General features: G+C 37.4%; 1 protein-coding gene across 1 annotated transcript; it reads right to left on the reverse strand.

The window, feature by feature from the left end:
* Positions 1–11,241: 11,241 nt before the first annotated feature.
* LOC138879763 (uncharacterized) lies at positions 11,242–12,450 on the reverse strand. Its single transcript, XM_070159395.1, has one exon. The coding sequence runs from the start codon at positions 12,448–12,450 to the stop codon at positions 11,242–11,244; it is 1,209 nt and encodes a 402-aa protein (XP_070015496.1).
* Positions 12,451–14,988: the final 2,538 nt, after the last annotated feature.

The raw sequence follows: 14,988 nt of genomic DNA on the forward strand, positions 1-14,988 counted from the left end.
TGTTATTTTGAACTTATCAAAATAGTAACCCGTCGTCGTTCGATCGAGGTCGAACTCTTCTCTTTTTAGCGAAGTCCCTTGGCATTAAAGGGTGTTATTATGAACTTATTAAAATTGTAACCCATCGTTGTTCTATCGAGGTGGAACTCTTCTCTTGTTTGCGAAAGCCCTTGGCCTTAATGGGTGTTATTTCGAACTTATCAAAATAGTAACTCGTCGTCATTCGATCGAGGTCGAACTCTTCTCTTTTTGGCGAAGGTCCTTGGCCTTAAAAGGTGTTATTTTGAACTTATCGAAATAGTAACTCGTCGTCGTTCGATCGAAGTCGAACTCTTCTCTGGTTGGCGAATTCTATTGGCCTTAAAGGGTGTTATTTCGAACTTATCGAAATAGTAACCCGTCGTCGTTCGATCGAGGTCGAACTCTTCTCTTTTGGTGAAGTCCCTTGGCCTTATAGGGTATTATTTCAAAATTATCGAAATAGTAACCCGTCATTGTTCTATCGAGGTGGAACTCTTCTCTTGTTTGTGAAGGCCCTTGGCCTTAATGGGTGTTATTTCGAACTTATCGAAATAGTAACTCGTCGTCGTTCGATCTAGGTCGAACTCTTCTCTTTTTGGCGAAGGCCCTTGGCCTTAAAGGGTGTTATTTCGAACTTATCGAAATAGTAACCCATCGTCGTTCGATCGAGGTCGAACTCTTCTCTTTTTGACGAAGGACCTTGGCCTTAAAGGTGTAATTTCGAACTTATCGAAATAGTAACTCGTCGTCGTTCGATCGAGGTCGAACTCTTCTCTGTTTGGCGAAGGCCCTTGGCATTAAATGGTGTTATTTTGAACTTATTAAAATTGTAACCCGTCGTCGTTCGATCGAGGTCGAAATCTTCTCTTTTTGGCGAAGGCCCTTGGCCTTAAAGGGTGTTATTTCGGACTTATCGAAATAGTAACTCGTTGTCGTTCAATCGAGGTCGAACACTACTCTTGTTGGAGAAGAACCTTGGCCTTAAAGGGTGTTATTTCAAACTTATTGAAATAGTAACCCGTCGTCGATCGATCGAGGTCGAACTCTTCTGTTTTTGGCGAAGTTCCTTGGCCTTAAAGGGTATTATTTCAAAATTATCGAAATAGTAACCCGTCGTCGATCGATCGAGGTCGAACTCTTCTCTTTTTGGTGAAGTCCCTTGGCCTTAAAGGGTATTATTTGGAAATTATCGAAATAGTAACCCGTCGTTGTTCTATCGAGGTGGAACTCTTCTCTTGTTTGCGAAGGCCCTTGGCCTTAATAGGTGTTATTTCAAACTTATAGAAATAGTAACCCATTGTCGTTCGATCGAGGTCGAACTCTTCTCTTTTTGGCGAAGGCCCTTGGCCTTAAAGGGTGTTATTTTGAACTTATCGCAATAGTAACCCGTCATCGTTCGATCGAGGTCGAACTCTTCGCTTTTTGGCGAAGGCCCTTGGCATTAAAGGGTGTTATTTTGAACTTATTAAAATTGTAACCCATCGTCGTTCGATCGAGGTCGAACTCTTTTCTTGTTTGCAAAGGCCCTTGGCCTTAAAGGGTGTTATTTCGGACTTATCGAAATAGTAACTCGTCGTCGTTCGATCGAGGTCGAACACTACTCTTGTTGGCGAAGGCCCTTGGCCTTAAAGGGTGTTATTTCAAACTTATCTCTTTTTCGTGAAGTCCCTTGGCCTTAAAGGGTATTATTTCAAAATTATCAAAATAGTAACCCGTCATTGTTCTATCGAGGTGGAACTCTTCTCTTGTTTGCGAAGGCCCTTGGCCTTAATGGGTGTTATTTCGAACTTATCAAAATAGTAACTCATCGTCATTCGATCGAGGTCGAACTCTTCTCTTTTTGGCGAAGGTCCTTAGCCTTAAAAGGTGTTATTTTGAACTTATCGAAATAGTAACTCGTCGTCGTTCGATCGAAGTCGAACTCTTCTCTGGTTGGTGAATTCTCTTGGCCTTAAAGGGTGTAATTTTGAACTTATCGAAATAGTAACCTGTCGTCGTTCGATCGAGGTCGAACTATTCTCTTTTTGGCGAAGGCCCTTAGCCTTAAAGGGTGTTATTTCAAACTTGTCAAAATAGTAACCCGTTGCCATTCGATCGAGGTCGAACTCTTCTCTTTTTGGTGAAGGCCCTATTCCTTAAAGGGTTTCATTTCACACTTATCGAAATAGTAGCCTATCATCGTTCGATCAAGATCGAACTCTTCTCTTGTTTGCGAAAGCTCTTGGAATTAAAGGGTGTAATTTCGAACATATCAAAACAGTAACCCGTCGTCGTACTGTCGAGGTCGAACTCCTCTCCTTTTGGCGAAGGCCCTTGACCTTAAAGTGTGTTATTTCGAACTTATCGAAATAGTAACCCATTGTCATTCGATCGAGGTCGAACTCTTCTCTTTTTGGCGAAGGCCCTTGGCCTTAAAGGGTGTTATTTTGAACTTTTCGAAATAGTAACTCGTCGTCGTTCGATCGAGGTCGAACTCTTCTCTTTTTTCGAAGGCCCTTAGCATCAAAGGGTGTTATTTTGAACTTATTAAAATTGTAACCCATCGTCGTTCGATCGAGGTCGAACTCTTTTCTTGTTTGCAAAGGCCCTTGGCCTTAAAGGGTGTTATTTCGGACTTATCGAAATAGTAACTCGTCGTCGTTCGATCGAGGTCGAACACTACTCTTGTTGGCGAAGGCCCTTGGCCTTCAAGGGTGTTATTTCGAACTTATCGAAATAGTAACCCGTCGTCGTTCGATCGACGTCGAACTCTTCTATTTTTGGTGAAGTCCCTTGGCCTTATAGGGTATTATATCAAAATTATCGAAATAGTAACCCGTTGTTCTATCGAGGTTGAACTCCTCTCTTGTTTGCGAAGGCCCTTGGCCTTAATGGGTGTTATTTCGAACTTATCAAAATAGTAACTCATCGTCATTCGATCGAGGTCGAACTCTTCTCTTTTTGGAAAAGGTCCTTGGCCTTAAAAGGTGTTATTTTGAACTTAACGAAATAGTAACCCGTCGTCGTTCGATCGAAGTCGAACTCTTCTCTGGTTGGCGAATTCTCTTGGCCTTAAAGGGTGTAATTTTGAACTTATCGAAATAGTAACCCGTCGTTGTTCGATCGAGGTCGAACTCTTCTCTTTTTGGTGAAGTCCCTTGGCCTTAAAGGGTATTATTTTACAATTATCGAAATAGTAACTCGTCGTCGTTCGATCTAGGTCGAACACTACTCTTTTTGGCGAAGGCCCTTGGCCTTAAAGGGTGTTATTTCGAACTTATCGAAATAGTAACCCGTCGTCGTTCGATCGAGGTCGAACTCTTCTCTTTTTGGTGAAGTCCCTTGGCCTTAAAGGGTATTATTTTACAATTTTCGAAATAGTAACCCGTCGTTGTTCTTTCGAGGTGGAACTCTTCTCTTGTTTGCGAAGGCCCTTGCCCTTAATGGGTGTTATTTCGAACTTATCAAAATAGTAACTCGTCGTCATTCGATCGAGGTCGAACTTTTCTCTTTACGGCGAAGGCCCTTCGCCTTAAAGGGTGTTATTTAAAACTTATCAAAATAGTAACTCGTCCTCGTTCGATCGAGGTCGAACTCTTCTCTTTTTTGTGAAGGCCCTATTCCTTAAGGGGTGTCATTTCACACTTATCGAAATAGTAGTCTGTCATCGTTCGATCAAGATCGAACTCTTCTCCTTTTGGCGAAAGCCCTTGGAATTAAAGGGTGTAATTTAAAACTTATCAAAACAGTAACCCGTCGTCGTACTGTCTAGGTCAAACTCCTCTCCTTTTGGCGAAGGCCCTTGACCTTAAAGTGTGTTATTTCGAACTTATCGAAATAGTAACCCATCGTCGTTCTATTGAGGTCGAACTCTTCTCTTTTTGGCGAAGGCCCTTGGCCTTAAAGGGTGTTATTTTGATCTTATCGAAATAGTAACCTGTCGTCGTTCGATCGAGGTCGAACTCTTCTCTATTTGGCGAAGGCCCTTGGCATTAAAGGGTATTATTTTGAACTTATTAAAATTGTAACCTATCGTCGTTCGATCGAGGTCGAAATCTTTTTTTGTTTGCAAAGGCCCTTGGCCTTAAAGGGTGTTATTTCGGACTTATCGAAATAGTAACTCGTCGTCGTTCAATCGAGGTCGAACACTACTCTTGTTGGCGAAGAACCTTGGCCTTAAAGGGTGTTATTTCAAACTTATCGAAATAGAAACCCGTCGTCGATCGATTGAGATCGAACTCTTCTCTTTTTGGTGAACTCCCTTGGCCTTAAAGGGTATTATTACAAAATTATCGAAATAGTAACCCGTCGTTGTTCTATCGAGGTGGAACTCTTCTCTTGTTTGCGAAGGCCCTTAGCCTTAATGGGTGTTATTTCGAACTTATCGAAATAGTAACCCATTGTCGTTCGATCGAGGTCGAACTCTTCTCTTTTTGGCGAAGGCCCTTGGCCTTAAAGGGTGTTATTTTGAACTTTTCGAAATAGTAACCTGTCGTCGTTAGATCGAGGTCGAACTCTTCTCTTTTTTTCGAAGGCCCTTGGCATCAAAGGGTGTTATTTTGAACTTATTAAAATTGTAACCCATCGTCGTTCGATCGAGGTCGAACTCTTTTCTTGTTTGCAAAGGCCCTTGGCCTTAAAGGGTTTTATTTCGGACTTATCGAAATAGTAACTCGTCGTCGTTCGATCGAGGTCGAACACTACTCTTGTTGGCGAAGAACCTTGGCCTTCAAGGGTGTTATTTCGAACTTATCGAAATAGTAACCTGTCATCATTCGATCGAGGTCGAACTCTTCTCTTTTTGGTGAAGTCCCTTGGCCTTAAAGGGTATTATTTCAAAATTATCGAAATAGTAACCCGTCGTTGTTCTATCGAGGTGGAACTCTTCTCTTGTTTGCGAAGGCCCTTGGCCTTAATGGGTGTTATTTCGAACTTATCAAAATAGTAACTCGTCGTCATTCGATCGAGGTCGAACTCTTCTCTTTTTGGCAAAGGTCCTTGGCCTTAAAAGGTGTTATTTTGAACTTAACGAAATAGTAACTCATCGTCGTTCGATCGAAGTCGAACTCTTCTCTGGTTGGCGAATTCTCTTGGCCTTAAAGTGTGTTATTTCGAACTTATCGAAATAGTAACCCATCGTCGTTCTATCGAGGTCGAACTCTTCTCTTTTTGGCGAAGGCCCTTGGCCTTAAAGGGTGTTATTTTGAACTTATCGAAATAGTAACCCGTTGTCGTTCGATCGAGGTCGAACTCTTCTCTATTTGGCGAAGGCCCTTGGCATTAAAGGGTGTTATTTTGAACTTATTAAAATTGTAACCCATCGGCGTTCGATCGAGGTCAAAATCTTTTTTTATTTGCAAAGGCCCTTGGCCTTAAAGGGTGTTATTTCGGACTTATCGAAATAGTAACTCGTCGTCGTTCAATCGAGGTCGAACACTACTCTTGTTGGCGAAGAACCTTGGCCTTAAAGGGTGTTATTTCAAACTTATCGAAATAGTAACCCGTCGTCGATCGATCGAGGTGGAACTCTTCTCTTGTTTGTGAAGGCCCTTGGCCTTAATGGGTGTTATTTCGAACTTATCAAAATAGTAACTCGTCGTCATTCGATCGAGGTCGAACTCTTCTCTTTACGGCGAAGGCCCTTCGCCTTAAAGAATGTTATTTAAAACTTATCGAAATAGTAACTCGTCATCGTTCGATCGAGGTCGAACTCTTCTCTTTTTGGTGAAGGCCCTATTCCTTAAGGGGTGTCATTTCACACTTATCGAAATAGTAGCCTTTCATCGTTCGATCAAGATCAAACTCTTCTCCTTTTGGCGAAAGCCCTTGGACTTAAAGGGTGTAATTTCAAACTTATCAAAACAGTAACTCGTCGTCGTACTATCAAGGTCAAACTCCTCTCCTTTTGGCGAAGGCCCTTGACCTTAAAGTGTGTTATTTCGAACTTATCGAAATAGTAACCCATCGTCGTTCTATCGAGGTCGAACTCTTCTCTTTTTGGCGAAGGCCCTTGGCCTTAAAGGGTGTTATTTTGAACTTATCGAAATAGTAACCCGTTGTCGTTCGATCGAGGTCGAACTCTTCTCTATTTGGCGAAGGCCCTTGGCATTAAAGGGTGTTATTTTGAACTTATTAAAATTGTAACCCATCGTCGTTCGATCGAGGTCAAAATCTTTTTTTATTTGCAAAGGCCCTTGGCCTTAAAGGGTGTTATTTCGGACTTATCGAAATAGTAACTCGTCGTCGTTCAATCGAGGTCGAACACTACTCTTGTTGGCGAAGAACCTTGGCCTTAAAGGGTGTTATTTCAAACTTATCGAAATAGTAACCCGTCGTCGATCGATCGAGGTCGAACTCTTCTCTTTTTGGTGAAGTCCCTTGGCCTTAAAGGGTATTATTTTACAATTATCGAAATAGTAACCCGTCGTTGTTCTTTCGAGGTGGAACTCTTCTCTTGTTTGTGAAGGCCCTTGGCCTTAATGGGTGTTATTTCGAACTTATCAAAATAGTAACTCGTCGTCATTCGATCGAGGTCGAACTCTTCTCTTTACGGCGAAGGCCCTTCGCCTTAAAGAATGTTATTTAAAACTTATCGAAATAGTAACTCGTCATCGTTCGATCGAGGTCGAACTCTTCTCTTTTTGGTGAAGGCCATATTCCTTAAGGGGTGTCATTTCACACTTATCGAAATAGTAGCCTTTCATCGTTCGATCAAGATCAAACTCTTCTCCTTTTGGCGAAAGCCCTTGGACTTAAAGGGTGTAATTTCAAACTTATCAAAACAGTAACTCGTCGTCGTACTATCAAGGTCAAACTCCTCTCCTTTTGGCGAAGGCCCTTGACCTTAAAGTGTGTTATTTCGAACTTATCGAAATAGTAACCCATCGTCGTTCTATCGAGGTCGAACTCTTCTCTTTTTGGCGAAGGCCCTTGGCCTTAAAGGGTGTTATTTTGAACTTATCGAAATAGTAACCCGTTGTCGTTCGATCGAGGTCGAACTCTTCTCTATTTGGCGAAGGCCCTTGGCATTAAAGGGTGTTATTTTGAACTTATTAAAATTGTAACCCATCGGCGTTCGATCGAGGTCAAAATCTTTTTTTATTTGCAAAGGCCCTTGGCCTTAAAGGGTGTTATTTCGGACTTATCGAAATAGTAACTCGTCGTCGTTCAATCGAGGTCGAACACTACTCTTGTTGGCGAAGAACCTTGGCCTTAAAGGGTGTTATTTCAAACTTATCGAAATAGTAACCCGTCGTCGATCGATCGAGGTCGAACTCTTCTCTTTTTGGTGAAGTCCCTTGGCCTTAAAGGGTATTATTTCAAAATTATCGAAATAGTAACCCGTCGTTGTTCTATCGAGGTGGAACTCTTCTCTTGTTTGCGAAGGCCCTTGGCCTTAATTGGTGTTATTTCGAACTTATCGAAATAGTAACCCATTGTCGTTCGATCAAAGTCGAACTCTTCTCTTTTTGGCGAAGGCCCTTGGCCTTAAAGGGTGTTATTTTGAACTTATCGAAATAGTAACCCGTCGTCGTTCGATCGAGGTCGAACTCTTCTCTTTTTGGCGAAGGCCCTTGGCATTAAAGGGTGTTATTTTGAACTTATTAAAATTGTAAGCCATCGTCGTTCGATCGAGGTCGAACTCTTTTCTTGTTTGCAAAGGCCCTTGGCCTTAAAAGGTGTTATTTCTGACTTATCGAAATAGTAACTCATCGTCGTTCGATCGAGGTCGAACACTACTCTTGTTGGCGAAGGCCCTTGGCCTTAAAGGGTGTTAATTCGAACTTATCGAAATAGTAACCTGTCGTCGTTCGATCGAGGTCGAACTCTTCGCTTTTTGGTGAAGTCCTTTGGCCTTAAAGGGTATTATTTCAAAATTATCGAAATAGTAACCCGTCGTTGTTCTATCGAGGTGGAACTCTTCTCTTGTTTGCGAAGGACCTTGGCCTTAATGGGTGTTATTTCGAACTTATCAAAATAGTAACTCATCTTCATTCGATCGAAGTCGAACTCTTCTCTTTTTGGCGAAGGTCCTTGGCCTTAAAAGGTGTTATTTTGAACTTATCGAAATAGTAACTCGTCATCGTTCGATCGAAGTCGAACTCTTCTCTGGTTGGAGAATTCTCTTGGCCTTAAAGGGTGTAATTTTGAACTTATCGAAATAGTAACCCGTCGTCGTTCGATCGAGGTTAAACTCTTCTCTTTTTAGCGAAGGCCCTTGGCCTTAACGGGTGTTATTTTGAACTTATCGAAATAGTAACCCGTCGTCGTTCGATCGAGGTCGAACTCTTCTCTTTTTGGTGAAGTCTCTTGGCCTTAAAGGGTATTATTTCAAAATTATCGAAATAGTAACCCGTCGTTATTCTATCTATGTGGAACACTTCTCTTGCTTGTGAAGGCCCTTGGCCTTAATGGGTGTTATTTCGAACTTATCAAAATAGTAACCCATCGTCATTCGATCGAGATTGAACTCTTCTCTTTTTGGCAAAGGTCCTTGGCCTTAAAAGGTGTTATTTTGAATTTATCGAAATAGTAACTCGTCGTCGTTCGATCGAGGTTGAAATCCTCTTCTTTTGGCGAAGGCTGTTGGCCTTAAAAGGTGTTATTTTGAACTTATCGAAATAGTAACTCGTCATCATTCGATCGAGGTCGAACTCTTCTCTTTTTGGCGAAGGCCCCTAGCCTTAAAGGGTGTTATTTCAAACTTGTCAAAATAGTAACCGGTCGTCATTCGATAGAGGTTGAACTCTTCTCTTCTTGGCAAAGGCCTTTGGCCTTAAAGGGTGTTATTTTGAACTTATCAAAATATTAACTCGTCATCATTCGATCGATGTCGAACTCTTCTCCTGTTGGCGAAGGCCCTTGGCCTTAAAGGGTGTTATTTCGAACTTATCGAAACAGTAACCCATCCTTGTCCGATCGAGGTCGAACTTTTCTATTTTTGGCGAAGGCCCTTGACTTAAAGGGTATTATTTCGAACTTATCGAAATAGTAACCCGTCGTCGTTCGATCGAGGTTGAAATCCTCTCCTTTTGGCGAAGGTTGTTGGCCTTAAAAGGTGTTATTTCGAACTTATCGAAATAGTAATCCGTCATCATTCGATCGAGGTCGAACTCTTCTCTTTTTGGCGAAGGCCCTTAGCCTTAAAGGGTGTTATTTCAAACTTGTCAAAATAGTAACCCGTCGTGATTCGATCGAGGTCGAACTCTTCTCTTTATGGCGAAGGCCCTTAGCCTTAAACGGTGTTACTTAAAACTTATCGAAATAGTAACTCGTCGTCGTTCGATCGAGGTCGAACTCTTCTCTTTTTGGTGAAGGCCCTTTGCCTTAAAGGGTATTATTTTGGACTTATCGAAATAGTAGCATGTCATCGTTCGATCAAGATCGAACTCTTCTCTTGTTGGCGAAAGCTCTTGGCCTTAAAGGGTGTAATTTCAAACTTATCAAAACAGTAACCCCTCGTCGTACTATCGAGGTTGAACTCCTCTCATTTTGGCAAAGGCCCTTGACCTTAAAGTGTGTTATTTCGAACTTATCGAAATAGTAACCCATTGTCGTTCGATCGAGGTCGAACTCTTCTCTTTTTGGCGAAGGCCCTTGGCCTTAAAGGGTGTTATTTTGAACTTATCAAAATAGTAACCCGTCATCGTTTGATCGAGGTCGAACTCTTCTCTTTTTGGCGAAGGCCCTTGGCATTAAAGAGTGTTATTTTGAACTTATTAAAATTGTAACCCATCATCGTTCGATCAAGGTCGAACTCTTTTCTTGGGGGGGGGGTCATTTTATTGGGTCATTTTAATGGTAAATCTGCAGTATAAATAGTAAATCTGCAACTTGGTGGGGGGGTCATTTTAATTTTAATACTGCGATGTATACCTGCTGATGGGTCATTTTACTTTTAATACTGCGATGTATACCTGCTGATACATATATTCATTGTTTTAATATTTGTAAGAATTATTGTTTTTCTGTGTTGATAAGTTTCAAGATTATCTTTATAAAATTCAATTTCTTTTTCTATAGTTAATAAAGCTTTATTACGTAATCTATTATATTTAACTATGTCTTTGCAGGTTTTAAGATTGTGTTTAACACAATCTATTTTTCTATTTATGTTACTAAGGTTTTTAAGAAGTTTCAATTTCTGGGTGTTATAGAATCTTATGTAATGAAAAGTGTTATGTTTCATTTATAAACAGATTTTATTAACTTGATATGTGATCATTAATCTGAATATAAATCTAATTCATATAGATCTAATATATCTATTTCTTGTGATACAATTAGTTCTGTAAATGCTTGTTCCATTACATATATTATTTCAAAAGTAACTAAAATATCATAAATTTTTCTTTTAACATCGTTATTAAGTCTGTTAAAGATATATAATATAAGTATTTTGTAGTCAATATTTTCTTCTAATAAATACGTGTGGTTGTTCATTCAGATTTACTATTTATCCTTATCATGTGTTTACTAAACATATTCCCTCTAACCTCTTTGTTTATCATAGAGTTTATCATATTTTAATAAGTTATACTGAACAATCTTTTCTGGTCACTACCATGTTTTTCATGCTTCAATCATTTACCCTAACAGCGCCTCAACTCTGTGTACTCCCCTAAACGGCTTCCTTGCCTACTGGTTTCCACTTTAGGATGGCATAGTCTGGGCTTAACTACTCTCAGCATTATTAGACAGGCAAACTTTCTCAAGATGTTCTTTATAACAGTACTATAACATGATAAACAATTATGATATTCAAGAGATTATAAGGAATATAAGAGTTTAGTTAAACATGATTATGAATAAACTTACCTGGTTTTGTAACTCGTTTGAATGCTCCATAGCTTTCAGAAGTTTGTATATAATCAGATATTTTATTGAGAGAAGATAAGAGAGAGAAGGTGAGTATGAGGATGTCTGAGGATGATCTCTCCTCTTATGATTTACAAAATATATAGAAAATTTAAACGACTCCTACTGTTCATGAACGACCTTTACTGTTCATGAATGTGACTCGTACTATTTACTTTACGACTTTTTTACATGACTCTTACTATTCATGAACGACCTTTACTGTTCATGAATGTGACTCGTACTATTTACTTTACGACTTTTTTACATGACTCTTACTATTCATGAACGACCTTTACTGTTCATGATTATGACTCTTACTATTTACTTTACATTTTTTGTTTTCAATAGGTGTCTTCTTCTTTTGTCTTCTTGCCGATACCTTTATTCTAGTTGGACTTCTGGTACTTGGTTATCTTCTCCGTTGCATTTCGAACATATGTGGTCTGGATATTTGTGTCCCACTAGTTTGCAGTATCTTGTCAATAACTCATTAGAAATAAATTCCTTCTTCAAGGCTCTTGTAGTTGGCTGTGCTTCTGGTTTTAGCAATGATAAAATCCATTTTTGGACTTCTTCCATATCTCCTTGTCGTAGTTCTTTTGAATAGGCATATATCATTAACTGGTCTCTGGAATAATAGCTCCAGATAGCATTTCCTTGTAGATAATTGTTAGCTAGTTCTTGAATAATAGTTGCTATACCAATTATTCTTTTATTAGCATAGAAACTTGGTATCTCCATTTTCTGTATCTCCGGTTGTTTCTCTATCTCTTCCGGTATTATCATATCTCGTGTTAGTCCTATTTTTATCACCTGTATTATGGGTTTTATTTCATCATATAGTATTTCCGCTGGTGCTGTATAGAATTTGATGAAGAATAGGTTGCCTTTTGTAATTCTCTTGAAGGTGACAAATGCTTTGTATAGCTCTGGTATTCCAATTATTTCTTCTCCGTCATGGGTATATACTGTGCTAAGTAGTCCGTAGTTGTAACATGTTTTTACTAGGTTTGCTTTTGTTTTTGGCTGGGCTATAAGCCTATTATATCCCTGTAGTTTTTGGGTTACATAATCTTGTGTTGGATCTGTAGTAGTTGTTGATCTAGGGTTTAGGTTCAGAAATGTCTGGATTTTATATATATTCTCAATATATGTTTGAGTAATATGGTTATATACCTTTTTGTTGTGGTGTAGGCTATTAGCATAGGTTGAAGTTTGTGGGGCTATAACTATTGCTTCTCTTGGCTTTTTTGATGTAAATGGCTTATCAAATACGGTATTTAGGTTTACATTGATATGTGGCTTTTTGCTAACTTGTTTGCTTGTACCTGCAGCTGTATATAAAGCAACTGTGTTATGGGTTTTTTGGAGTTTCCCAACGTCTCCTTCTACCTCTGGAAGTTTAGAGTCTTCCGATCGACTTAGCTCCGCATTTTTATAGTCATGCTGCTGACTTTCTAGCTGTTGTAATCTTTTTCCCATACTCTCCATCTGTAAGGATAGAGTAGTAAGGATTGTAAATATGTCTTTTGATTCTTGGCTTTCATCTGTTTGGGTACCTTTGTCTTGATAGGTAGTCTGCAATAACATTCTTGTCAGTTCGTATTACTTCAATTGTAAATGTAAAATTTTGTATATTTAATACAAGTCTCCTTATTTCCTTTGTAGTTACTGAATCCTGTACTTTCCGAGTTATCCACCATTTTACTTGTGTATTATCTGTTCTTACTATAAATTTGTTATAAACAATATATGGCTCAAATGCTAACAAACATTTATATAATCCAAATAGTTCTTTCCTATTTATTTCCCATTTTAATTGTGGTTCCGTGTATGATCCGGAATAATATCTACAATGGTGTTCAATTTTTTCATTATCATATTTATATTTTAGAACTCCTCCGTAGCTGTGATCACTAGAATCAGTTTCTACAATATATGTAAACTGTCTTTTTTCATCTGGAAAATATAGTTTTGGTAATTGTTTACACATATTTTTTATTTTCTTTATATGTATTTTATCTTTTTCGTCAAAATGGTATTCTACATCTTTTTTTAATTTTTTCTGTAATGGTTTTAAGTTTTCTGCTAATTTAGGAATATATTCTCTTACTTGGTTAACCAATCCTAAAAATGACTGTAACTTCTTTTTTGTATCAAGTGTTTCATTTAAGTTAATTATTTTTTGTACTATATGGGTTTGCATTTTTATTCCGTTTTTGTCTATTTGTATACCTAAAAATTCTATTTGATTTTTCATTACTTCTGCTTTCTTTTTACTTAAACTTATTCCTGATATTTCTACAATGTGTATGAATTTTTCTAGTAGTTTTATATGTTCGTTCTCTGTTCTAGAATATAACAGTATATCATCTATATATATTATACAATTTTCTAATTGGTTAAAGTAGTTATCCATAAAATGTTGATATCTACCTGGTGCATTTTTATATCCAAATGGTAATACATTCCATTCATAAAATCCTTGTGGTACTGTGAATGCTTGTTAACTTCTTAGATTCGTCTTCTAGTTTTAAATGGTAAAATCCTGATTTACAATCAAACTTACTGAAATAGTTATATCCTTGTATTTGTCTGATTTTTAGTATTTTATTTGGTATCGGATAATTATATGTTTTTGTTTTTGCATTTAAATTTCTATAATCTATAACCATACGGCTTTTTCCTCGTTTTTGTTCACTATGCTTATTTACTATAAATGTCGGGCTAGTATGTTTACTATTACTTTCTTGTATGTACTTATTGTCTAATAATTCCTTTATATGCATTTTAAATTCTGTTAAATCATTAAAGTTGTATTTTAAAGGTTTTTGTGTTACTATGCTATTTTCATCTATTAGTTCAATCTTTATTTTTGTTTTATGTTTTTCCCATCCTTGGAGTGGATTATCATTATATAGTAATTCTAATTTATCTTGCAGTAGTTTTATTTTATTTATTGAGAAAATGATTATCTCTATATTATGGTTGCTTTGTATTACATTTTCTAATTTTTGGGTAATCTTTTCACTTCCTTTAATCCAGGGTGTTGTTTTTCTTACTTTATTATTTACTCTTTTTGCTCCTAATTTTTGTTTACACGGGGTAGTAAACCACCAATGTGTTTTTGTTATTATATGTGGGTATAATTTATCTAAAAATGGCATTCCTAATAATATATCTTTATTTGTGAATTCATAACTATATATTTCTTCTATGGTTAATATTTTATCCCATATTTGTATCTTTATATTTCTTGCTTTGTATGTTATCATACTTCCCTCATTATTGAATCCTGTTACTACTATGGGGTTTTTTAGCTTTTCCCATTTACTTTCTGGTAAACAATTATGTCTACACATGTTAGCTTCTGCTCCTGTATCCATCATAGGTGTATAGTATCTATTATAATATCCTTCTACTATTATCTTGGCAAGTATGTATATCTTTGGCATTATATCAAAGTTCTTTTTATTATTATTTTCTTATTTTCATAACTTATCGTTAATTGTCTATCTTCTAATTTGTATGGTTTGACTTTTTTTAACCATTTTATTCCTATTGTAATGTTTTTATCGCCTTGATATATTTTAAAATTTATTAATATTGGTATTCCTCCAATAATTAATTCTTTTTCAGTTGTTTCTTCATTTTTTCTTAACGCTTTTGGTAGTTCTGAATTTTGCTGTTCTATTGTTACTATCTCTTGTTCTGGTATTAATTCCCTTATAACATAATTATCTTCCTGCCCTGTATTTATTAATATTAAATATTTTTTTTGGTCCATTATTCCCGTTATATAATAATGATATGGGTTTATTTCTTCTATTTTTTTTTCTATTAATTTTTGTGGAGTTATATAATTTATTCTTCTTGATGTACTTCTTGATGTACTTATTCTTGATGACGTTTCTGGCATTTCGTTATTTGTTCGTTTCGACGTGCTTAATCTTTCTTTTACTATTTCTAAATCTTCTTCCATGTCCATTTCCGTATAACTGTAATCATTGTTGTCTATAACTGATACTATTCTTTCGAATGGATTTTCTATTTTTATTTTATTTATTTTATTTTTAGTTGTTATCTTATGTTTTGTTGTTAGGACATATAGATTTTTACATCTTGCTG

The sequence above is a fragment of the Nicotiana sylvestris genome, chromosome 1, assembly GCF_000393655.2.
Source record: "Nicotiana sylvestris chromosome 1, ASM39365v2, whole genome shotgun sequence".
NCBI classification, from domain to species: domain Eukaryota; kingdom Viridiplantae; phylum Streptophyta; class Magnoliopsida; order Solanales; family Solanaceae; genus Nicotiana; species Nicotiana sylvestris.